The 11503-nt window shown below is 30.9% G+C and overlaps 2 protein-coding genes across 2 annotated transcripts; both read left to right on the top strand.

The window, feature by feature from the left end:
• The first annotated feature begins 5023 nt into the window (after positions 1-5023).
• Positions 5024-6653, top strand: LOC149485960 (heat shock 70 kDa protein 14-like). The gene has a single exon (XM_089699280.1). The coding sequence runs from the start codon at positions 5197-5199 to the stop codon at positions 6616-6618; it is 1422 nt and encodes a 473-aa protein (XP_089555406.1). The 5' UTR covers positions 5024-5196; the 3' UTR covers positions 6619-6653.
• Positions 6654-7370: 717 nt separating this feature from the next.
• LOC149485961 (uncharacterized) lies at positions 7371-11175 on the top strand. Its single transcript, XM_089698658.1, has 6 exons — positions 7371-7523; positions 7605-7844; positions 7934-8036; positions 8250-8356; positions 8808-8933; positions 10824-11175. The coding sequence occupies exons 1-6, from the start codon at positions 7440-7442 to the stop codon at positions 11151-11153; spliced, it is 990 nt and encodes a 329-aa protein (XP_089554784.1). The 5' UTR covers positions 7371-7439; the 3' UTR covers positions 11154-11175.
• The last annotated feature ends 328 nt before the right edge of the window (positions 11176-11503 follow it).

Consider the following 11503-nt stretch of genomic DNA (forward strand, 5'->3'; position numbering starts at 1 on the left):
TATAGTATCAAGTCATGCCTTTAATATCGTCATGTTTCCACCCTCAAAAGGATTGAAACTGCAGATTGCTTTAAAATAAGCCTTTCGGGCTAAAAGAAAAGTGAAAATTATTCTGCACTTCAGCAATTTCAAAGCAAATTGATGCGAGTTTACCTTCACGGCGCATATAAATATCATAGATATTTTATAATTTGATGAAGTTTCATTCGTTCGCGATAGCGAGCTATTAGACTCCGCCCGCCAAGCAGTAGATTTTTTTTTGTGTATCGTCTTAAATAACAGTGAGTGTACCTATTTAAACTACATCTGTTAAATCTAGCATAGAGCTTTTATTGCACTTGTTAATAACCTTTTACCAATCCAAGGCTTTTGTGAAAATAAAACCTAAAGGGTAATACCGTATAATGATCTCGTACATATTGAAGACTGAAGTAAAAGTTAGGATTAATTTCAATGCGATCACGCTGTTCGCACGCAACGCAAGTTCGGAAGAACTTTCAAGGTTTGCGTGAGTACTATATAGAAATATGAAATGGAAAGATATAAAAAATGAAGGCATTAAGGCTCGAACGCACACTCGAAAGGGTCTGAAGCGCTTGGCTTTCAGCGAAACCGTGAACACGCAATTTCATTCAGTCGTATAGCTGAAGAGGGCTCGCTCAATGCTTTCTATGGATACCTTAAAAGATATTTTATTGTATATTGAAATAAAGTAAAACATTGCCCACGATATACTCAAAGGACTATGTATTGGTTTATAAAAGAAAAGCGAAAATGAGACTCCATAATGCAGATATATTTTTATGTATGTGTTTTATATTTTAAAGGTAAATAATTTTTTTAATAGTAAAATATATTTCTATTACTTACCTACCCATTTTGTCAAAATATGTAATTCTAGAGGGGCACTAAGAGCTATGCAGCATTCTTTATGAACATAAATTGGGGAGTACAATCCAACCTCCATTAGCTAAGCCATTAACATTTGTTACACTATATCCAGTACATATTTCTAGCTAACAAAGAGTAGTATAATATATGTATTGTATATATACAATTAAAAAAATATTATAATACAGTCCAATAATAATTCCATGTAAAATAAATTACTATAGTGGTCTAGTGACAACATTTTATCATTTTCCTATAACATATTATGAAAAATTTGCTATCCTACAAATTAATATCTGATTAAATTGAATAAGTAGAAGAAATAAATAATAACAAACTTAATTATATCTACGAAATGAGCTTTCGTCTAGGGAGGGTTGACTTAGTTGATTCCCAAGATATTGAACCAAAATATTATATAGGCACATTTGTAATACCAATGAAACTAAGACAACCGCTATCTCACGTATGAGATAAGGAGTCCAACAGGATACATTTTCGTGATGTAATGAATGTCGATATTGTATAACAATCTTAATATTCCTTTCGATGTCTGCATCTTTTATTTTTGGATTCTAAAGAAAATGAATTATTAATTAAAAAATGTATTATTCTTTCGTAACACAAAAAATAAGTAAATACATAATAGGTATCGAATTAAAAAATATAGAGATTTGTGTTAAGAATACCCTAGATTAAGGTGACATAAAAATAAGTAGGTACCGTAGGTACTTACCTTCCATAAGAAAATATTGTATGTACCCAATCAAATATAAATAATGCTAATCCCGTTTTAAAACGCGATAAAAGCATGTCAATCAACAGGCCCACAACGCCATTTTGTTGATTATGGAGTTTTTAACAAGGGGAAGATAATTAATTAATATTATTATGGCACGAGCTTCATGTTAAGTGGTTACTTCAAGTCTTAAGATAATAGCGTTAATAAGTAGGATTTTAAAAGATTTGTTTAGATTTTGACGTCACAGACATAGAATAAAAAACCAACGATGGTTCATAAATATTTACAATACATTTTCCAGGAATTGCAAAACATGTTGGGAATCTGATAACTATAGGTTGCTATGCCATATGGCAAGACGCCGTGGTATAATTTTCCTCAACATAATTATTTATAATCATAATACTAATTATGTCACCGTCAATACTAATTTTTAAATACTTACATAACTAGCCCTTTTGGCAATTGAATCTAGTCACAATTAGGTATACTAGGTACCGGAACACTACAGGGCTTAGTTTTCCATAAAATAATCTAAGTACATATTAATAGATTTAGGTACTCAAGACCGAAGTTAAATATTTAGAATACATATTTATTGCCATGATCTCAATCTCGTTAGTAACCGAAGATCAAATGATACAATTTAATTACTAACACAAGTCGTATTTACATTCTCTATTTATTAAGCCGTAATAGGATGTGGGCGTATAAAATTAAGGTCTCGTTAATTACCTACTGAGCAACTGACTTATTCAAAAACAAAAAATGACCGTTGTTTGTTAAATTAATCCACATCGATTATTATGCTTAAAAATGTCAAACAAACTCTTCAGCTCTTTAATCTATCTAATACTTAATACATATTATAAAGCTGAAGAGTTTGTTTGTTTGAACGCGCTAATCTCGGGAACCACTGGTCCGATTTGAAAAATTCTTTCGGTATAAGATAGCCCATTCATCGAGGAACTACAAACTGTTCAGCTTTATAATATTAGTAGGTATTTAGTACGTATAGATTCATTTAAAATGTTTCTTTAATTTGCTTTTCAATTTCGTTTCAATTAAATTAATTTTTATAATATTAAAATTATCAATTATTAGATTAGGACTTCGTAGAGACCAGTTGACCCTTAATTTGCAATTGAGAGGAAAGTTAATCAGTATATAAATCGGTTTTAAGATTGAAGGGTCGAGCATCCTATGTAAATGAAGGCTTAGGTTCTTGAAATTGAGAATTTAAAATATACTTAGGATGAATAGCGATTTTTTTAATTCACTTAAAATGACTTTGTCTTTTAAATAAAATAAAGAAGAAATACAAAATAATAACATATTCCGTAGTATTTTAAACGATTATAAAGCATATTTTATACAGATGGTATATCTTTACAGGTGACAAATAAATATTTGAGGTTAGCGCTCAAACTCAAAGGAGCCTTTGATATACCGATTTAATGATGTTTTCCTTGATGTTTTCTGAAACAAACTAATGTGTCAGAACCAGCTGTTTGCATATTATTAAAAAACAATTTTCTTTTGTTTATTCACCAGAACAGTGAGTACCTAGATACGCGAAAAAAAAATGTTTGCGTGTACTAGTGTAGGTACACACGTAAGAAATGAAACTTCTTTATGACCTTATTTTTCAAAAAATAAAAAGACGTGTGGCACTCGGGGACTGCCGCGGTAAAGCTATTGCATAGCATGCCTTCAAGCCACACCTCCAAGCCCGTCGGAGTGGGGAGCGTGAGATTTTTTCGTTACGGAATTTCTCGATTCGGTCCCCGCGCTCAAGGCCCGCGATAGAAGCTATGCAATAGCTTAAAATAATTTAATATATATGCAACTTTACAGAAATACGTCGAATCACGCGTGGTAGGGATAAGAAAAACATGGCGCGTAACGGAAAAATGTCACGCGTAACGAAAAAATGTTACACTAAATTTTTTTCCAACCCCGATAAAGAAGTTTCACTTCAATAAAAATAAAACAAATAAACAAAAATTACTTCCTTTTAATATGATACCGTATTTTTTATTAAATTGTTGTTTTCAAGTTCGATTCAATCACGATTCATTCAATATTTAATAATCAAAATTTGATCAGTTGCGAAACATTCCGGGGAGATGGGCACGTGGTCGACTGAACCCTCAGGGAACGTGTCATTGAATCCGGTAACGCCTTACGTCACATTTTCCTTTTATCAATAATTTATTATCTAATTTATGGCTAATTATTCTTATTTATACACGACCTATAAAATAGCAATTTTTTTTAATATCTACAAGTAGTAGGTAGTAGTTTTGTTTGTCCAACATTTTATTTTTTTCTGAAACCAACCTTAATTTCGAAATAATGACGAAAACCTATGAAACAATACATTTAAAAAAGTTTCTAAGTGGTTGGCCTTAAATTACACCCTCGTTTTCGTGGATGTAATCCAGATATCTGGGTGGATTTAAAATTGTTAGCGGATTTGAAATTTCGGTCGCGTTCATGCCAATAGCAAAATTACAAGATTATCCTTTTAAGTGGCGTCCCACTCTAATACTGATTGTAAAAGTATTTTGAGAGTAAAATCTACTTTGTTAAATGTTATGTAACTACCTATTATGTATGTTTAATCGTACAACAAAAACATTATGACCAATCTAGGTAGAGATTATTTTGGTTTTTCAAACCACTTATAAATAATTTTCTATCTAGGTACCATAAAACATGAAACTCACTACCTATATGCTTGTTTTATTCTGAATACCACACTGAATACTAATACAGCGTCATCTAGTGCGTTTTATTGTACTTCGTTCGTCCGCTCGCATAGGTACTCCTTTTTTTTTCGGGTACAATTTGTTGTTATATAGTTCAATAATCGATGTCTGATAAATAAATATTATGTCGCACTCAAAATCATTAATTTGGCGAAGGCATTAATTCAATATCTTCGTGCATAATATTTCGGCATTCCTTTCTCAAGTGAAAATAATTAAGTTTTGTTATTTTTACACTGCAAGGACAATGTTTTTTTGTATTTACAATTTGTAAAGGTCGATTTACATCAGACGAGCGAATGCTCAATCTACTCTCACTATGTCAAATTCTTGTAAACAGGCGTAGAGCATTATTTCGTTGTTCTTAGTGCATTCGAAAAGATTCTATGCAATGTTCTAATACTGAATAACACTGAATACGAGTTTTCGTTTGTTTAAACTAAAAGATCACGTTGTGATCACGAAAGAATGCTCTTGTGTTCTATGTTTGATGTTCTTCTAGGTGATTGTTTGATGTAAGCCCACCGTAAGGAAAATTAAATGGAAATATTTTAAATGGCAATGTAAAAAAATTATTTGTCACGATCTCTGTCAAATTCAATAGACAACTGACAGATTCAAGCTGTCAGCCTTTGATTTCAAGAATAAAGCATTGTTTCGTATTGAGCATTGAGGTTATCGAATTTTAGTAAAATTATATGATTTAATAACTACATAGTTTTCAGTTTATAAATTCAGTTAAGTTTCTTTTTCAATATTTAAAGCATTTCATGTAATTATCTCAATAATATGGCGGTGGCTTACGGTATACATTTAGGAAATATTTCCGGGTGTTTAGCAGCCTTCAATAATGGCACCTCTTCTGTTCTTGCTAATGATGCTGGAGATAGAGTTACACCAGCAATTGTAGCTCTTAATGGTTCAGAATGGGAGGTAGGATTACCGGCGATATCAGGACAGGCATCTTCAAAATCAATCATCAAACATAACAAAAGGCTTATGAACTGTGATTGGGTTGAAGAAGATTTAAAGTTTGTTGAATCTTCATCGTCATGTCATATACAAAATGAGGAAAAGTTAGTCTATGAATTTGAAACAAGTGAAACTAAATTATTTTCCAACCCAGATAATATAGCAACAAAAATATATGCAAAACTTTTTACAATTGCTAGTCATTCCGTAAAAGATGAAGGAGATTTGAAATTAGTGCTAGCTGCCCCACTACACTGGTCTCATGCCAGTCGAGAAAGATTGACAAAATGCGCAGAGTTAGCAGGTTTTGATGTCTTACAAGTTATAAGCGAACCAGCTGCTGCACTCTTAGCTTACAATATTGAAGAGAGCCCCGAAGATGTGAATGTGTTAGTTTATAGACTTGGGGGTTCTACATGTGCAGCATCAATCATCAAAGTATCAGGAGGTTTCATTAGTATAGAGAAAAATATATTTAGATCTGATCTTGGTGGACAAAGTTTGACAAAAGACTTGGCAGACTATATTGCTCAAGAATTTAGGCAAAAATGGAAATTGGACCCACAGGAGAGCCGTAGAGCCATGGCAAAACTTTTAACTCATGCTGACAATTGCAAGCATGTGCTCTCTACATTAAATTCAGCACATGTTTTCATTGAGTCATTGGTAGAAGGTGTTGATTGCAGCCAGAATGTTACAAGGGCTAGATTTGAGAATATATTATCCTCAAAAATATCTGCTTATATAGAGCCAGTACAAAAAGTTATAGAGAGTTTTGATGGAACAATAAGTAAAATTATATTATGTGGAGGAAGTATGAAGATTCCCAAGCTTCAGTCCGCAGTCGCCAATTTGTTGCCAAATGCTGAGGTTTTATCCGGTATCAACCCTGATGAAGTAATAGCTGTGGGCTGTGCAAAGCATGCTGGCCTTATATTGGACTTTCCAAATTCATCGCTAACAGATGTCAATACTGAGGTTGAATTTTTGGGAAAAGATATATATCTGAAGTATTTAAATCAAACTGTTAAATTGTTTAAAGAAGGCACAGCACCATTTAGCCAGTATTCATGTGATATAGATTCAAGTAATGATGTTAAAAATATGAGTTTTACACTACACGCTGATCCTGATGGTGAGGAATTTGCAAGGGAAGAATTTAATATAGAAAATTTAAATAAACCTTTTAAATTGAAGGCTACATTACAAGAATCAAAACTCATGTTACAAGTTGAATAATTTTTGTATTTAAAATATTACTTGTAAAAAATATATATTTTCTTTTCATTTTACCACAAACTGTTGAATAAGGTAGAACATGCCCAATTTAAATCAAGCTCTGCCATTTGAATATAATAAAATATTAGATCACCAATGTTTATTATTTTTTTCTTGTACTGTGATTTATTATATCGATTTTATTATCTACTTAAATTATAGACCAGTATTGATAATGAATGGTTATTTTTTCATACATACCACATGGGTAAATGGATCTTAGATATATTTGGCAAAATGTTGAAATAGCATGTTATTATCTGAATACCTACTAACAAGCTACTAACTGAACTTTAATAAAATTTTCATAGTTTATTAATTTATGCCTATGAGGCTATGACTGTGACCTGTGATTAATGAGGAAATAGGTAAGTTTTTTGTCAAAGCTATGTTATTTTAATAATTCCTATAGATATAAGTATATTATAAAAATAGCCAGAAGGACTTAATAAATATAAATAGATACCAATAAATTACCTAACTATATACCTTATATAATAATTATAAATTATAAATTTTAATGTGTCTTAATTTTTCTAAGTAATTTTTAAATAAAAAGAACAATACATTCGAGTTCGTATCGGCAACTAGTTTTTATTCTGTGGTATCGGTTACCTGTGTTGACAAACATTTTTTATCTGTATTCCATTTATATTTTGGCGGTAACTTTAAACCGGAAAATGTGAATCTGTCTTGAATTTGTGGATTTTGATATTAATAATTGAGATGTATATTTCTAATTAGAACTTTAAAGAACATATTTTTTTATAATTTATAATAAAATGGATGAAAACCTAAAAGAAGATAGAGTTAGTTTTAATGAGCGGCTAGAAGTTATGATAAAAAACTTATCAAAAACTAAAATCGTAAGGATGCCTAATTTAATTAATGAAGTTTCTTTCCCCGTTTAGTTAATAATCTTATAAATAAATCAATTTCAAATATAGGACTTCTCAAATGAAAGGGAGGAGTGTAAAAAACTACGTGAAATAAACATAAAATTAGAAACCGATTTAACAGAAGCACGAGAGTTAGAAAAATCTCACCGTTATCATTTAATTACATCGCGTGAAATGATAGCCAATTTGCAGGAGACTGTGTCACAGTTGGTTTATCTTAGACGCGATGTAAAAAAATTAAAAGAGGAAATAATCTCGAAAGATTCTTGTATTTCGTCTTTGGAAAAAGTAAGTACATTTAAAAAAAATACTGTGGTAACTAAGTACGTCTTATTAAAAATGTGAATATTATTAATACTTCAACATGCATGTTACAGGAAAAGAATAATATTATAAGAAAGCATGACGATGCACTAACAGAATTACATCATGCACAGGAAAAACGAATTAACGAAATAATAAATGAGAATGAACAAAAAGGTAGGTATACCTATCTAGTTACCCACTTTTCTAAGTTTTGTTTAATTTCGTACTTCCACAAGTTCCACAGCCCAGGTCCCAGGATTTCTTATGTAGATCGGTATAGAAATATTATACCTGCCTATCTAGTCTAGATAACTAATATCAAACATATCGAAATATTTAAATTTTAAATCATACGTTAAGAAATATGTTTCTTTTTTTTCGGAATAGTTCAACAGTTGCAAATCGATTCTGACACACAATTGGCTCAGGTAACGTGTGTGGTTGAAGAGTTACGGAGTAGAATCAGTGACATGGAAACAGAGCATAGAGATAAAGTGAGTTTTCTGTTTGTCAGCAAATTAATCATGCACCTGGAAGCTAATTACTAGTTATTATTCTGTGGTAGTAGATACTTAATAAACAATAAACTTTAATAATTAATATATTTAGTACCTATACCTACTAAGTACTAGTTGACCCTGGATGAAACTTGGTATTTGGTATTCGTCTTCTCTCAACATGAAGGTTTTCCATTTTTTTTTCTACTGCAGCTCCACTCCTGTTATTTGTAGTATGACTTCTTGATAAACAAACAAACTCTTCAATTTAGCAATATTAGTATAGACATCATCAGTTACCTACTTATTTTCCACTTAAAATTAGACTCTACACTCTACCACAGAATACATAAGCGCTAAACGCTAACTCTACATTAAAAGTTATTTCAATGATATTAAAAAGTTAAATAACTATGTTATTCTTTACTAATAACACATTAAAAAATAGATGAACGTAGTAGTATTAGAATATGAAGAAAAAATCCAACGCAGCGCGTCGCAAGTAGCCCAGTTGCAGGAACAATTGTCACGGCAAGCCGCAAGAACGGATGCCAATATCGATGCCTATCGCCGGGTAAGTTATTGTATAATATGATTAATAAATCCTGATTTTAGTCCGTTGAAATTTTTAATACCAACAAACATAGTAGGTATAGGAAAATATTTACTGTTTCAAAATTCTACCTACCTAGTTGTTACCTTTTCTAGCATTTAACAACTGAAAACTATGATGAGTACCAATTATGTAGGTAGGTTATAACAGTGGACAAATTAATAGAATATACCTGTAGGCAAAGCTAGGTACACAAATTACTGGTTGAATAACATATTTTTAGCAAATCAGCCATTTCGGCTTGACAACTATGAACTAACATGCGTGTATGAAAAATGCATAGATGCATAAATTAAAAGTGTACAAATGTTGTTCTATGCAAAGTAAACAAATAATTCATAAAATGTAAGAAATTCAAAATATAATGCTTCGTTGGTAATGTTGTGTAATTAGGTAGGTACTTACATGAAATAACAGGTGAAAATACGCTCTAATAACCATTAGGTTTTAGGTTGATGATGATGTACAACAATTATAAAAACTGGTTAAAGTTGTTTACATAGTTATATTTTATCATACATTCCATCAAATTACAATAGCTAATTACCACATGTCAAATATTTAACAATTCCGCATCAATTCCGATTCCGCAGGCGTTCCATTTTTGTTTAATAAGCATTTATTCCGGAATATTTGCGATTATAATGCTGAAAAAATATCTAAATAAAAAATATATATTATTACGGTTATAAAAATACTTGGATTTTTTATTAATCTTATTAAGTAGATATACTTACCTACTTTTTATAATGTCCATAAAATATATTCAAAAATAATTTATATGGTTGAATAATCTTTGTATGCACTTAATTAATAGATTAAAGTAATAATAATGATTAATGCGTTTACGTAAATCGTTGAATAACTTTCTTGAGTTGAGTTCTTTACCAACTGATGAAACTTTCTTTTCAGTTAAAATGCATTTTAAATTGATACAGACAAATTGAGAGACAAATTGAGGATTTAGATAGTTTTCCTCTCCTTTATCCTATTCCTGAATTACCTAGGTATATTTTGCTGAGATATTGTACGAGTTTCGGCTGCTATTCCATTTTATAAATGAAGATAAAACAGAGTAGTAAAACTTCATAGCGTGTAGAAATAAGTTGATTACATTAGTAAGATATTAAAATGATATGCAAATTAATGAAGTAAATTTATCCAGTAGAGACGTAATATTACGTGTTGGTAATCATAATATTGAATACATACCTATGTGTTCGTGTCGGCGACCGAGGCACTAAATTATTTGTATACAAAATTATAATTGCAAAACGAATTGCTTCACGAAGTGTCTTATAAATTTTCAGTGCGCTACTTGCATATGGGGACGGGGCTTCAGGGGCTAGATTTCTCTTATTATTTTTCTTTCTTTATAAATCTGGAAGTTATTTCGAACATAGATTATTGCTTGATAGGTATAATATAATAATGTTCATACTTCATAGGTTCAAATTTTGATCGTTAATTTTGAATTCGACTAAGTTGAATATTCATACTAAGTAATAAATTCATTTTAATGTTGCTAATTATTCATGACAATAATTATTGTGTACGTTATTTTTTCGGTAATTCAACCATTATCCTTCAGATAATAAAGGATGTTGCATAATGAAATTGCTTAGCGAGAAATCGCACGAATGATGTTTGGTAATGATAGCATAATTTATCCCAATTTAAAATATGCATAAGTAGGCACTTTATAACTAAGCGTAACTAACATAAACTTCATAATAAGTATATATTTTGACAAAAAAATGCTAACTATACTTACTGAAATTTTGTTGTGACACTCAGTAATAAATTTTCCATCAGTTACCTTAACAAATATATTTTTATTTCTACCAACAGAAATTGGAAGATCTCGAAGAGAAACTCAAGCAAAGCCAATTCAAAAAATACTTGGCACAAAGTACATGTCCGTCTCAGTATGAAAGCGTAGTTGAACGACCGTATTCCGTTGAACGGGATGTTTATCCTAATACATCTTGTACTGTAGACTTTAACTCTGTCACGGATAGTCCAAAATCCTACATTCCTTCCCAGAAACCTTTAAAACAAAGCACTCTTCAAGTAATGTATTGCGATGGGAAAACGTCTAAAGCTAATGAAAAGAAAGGTCATTTTAACATCACGAAGAAGAGAAAACTGTACAACGAAAAGGACTTTTTGAATACTTAATGTAGTTACGATTGAAGTGGATATTTTCATAATTACATATTTATTATTTGTACAATAATCTTACTAGATGTAAGCAATTTGTTTTCAGTGGATAATTGGTTGTTCAATAAATTGCACGTTCAGAGTAATATCTTAGCGGTTGTTTCCTTTACTTTCACTTCCGTTGTGCATGTTTATTGCTGCATTTATTTGTCTTTGTTCGGTAATTGTTAGACATGGCTGTCCTTACATAAAATCTTCTGTGCTCAACTCTCAACCGCACCCAATTTAAAGCAAGAATGTTGCATACCTACCCATTCCTACCTTCATTTTATTTGAAATATTGAAATTTTTAATGAAAGTTAATGTTG

The sequence above is a fragment of the Colias philodice genome, chromosome 9, assembly GCF_061535455.1.
Source record: "Colias philodice isolate Cphi_HAF_F1 chromosome 9, ilColPhil1 Martin Lab GWU primary, whole genome shotgun sequence".
In the NCBI taxonomy this organism is placed as follows: domain Eukaryota; kingdom Metazoa; phylum Arthropoda; class Insecta; order Lepidoptera; family Pieridae; genus Colias; species Colias philodice.

Bases quoted from the DNA above. Each gene is read 5' to 3' on its own strand.
- LOC149485960 (XM_089699280.1), top strand. From the start codon at position 5,197: ATGGCGGTGGCTTACGGTATACATTTAGGAAATATTTCCGGGTGTTTA.
- LOC149485961 (XM_089698658.1), top strand. From the start codon at position 7,440: ATGGATGAAAACCTAAAAGAAGATAGAGTTAGTTTTAATGAGCGGCTA. The intron at 7,524-7,604 runs GTAAGGATGCCT...TTTCAAATATAG, and splicing joins ACTTATCAAAAACTAAAATC to GACTTCTCAAATGAAAGGGA. The intron at 8,934-10,823 runs GTAAGTTATTGT...TTCTACCAACAG, and splicing joins ATATCGATGCCTATCGCCGG to AAATTGGAAGATCTCGAAGA.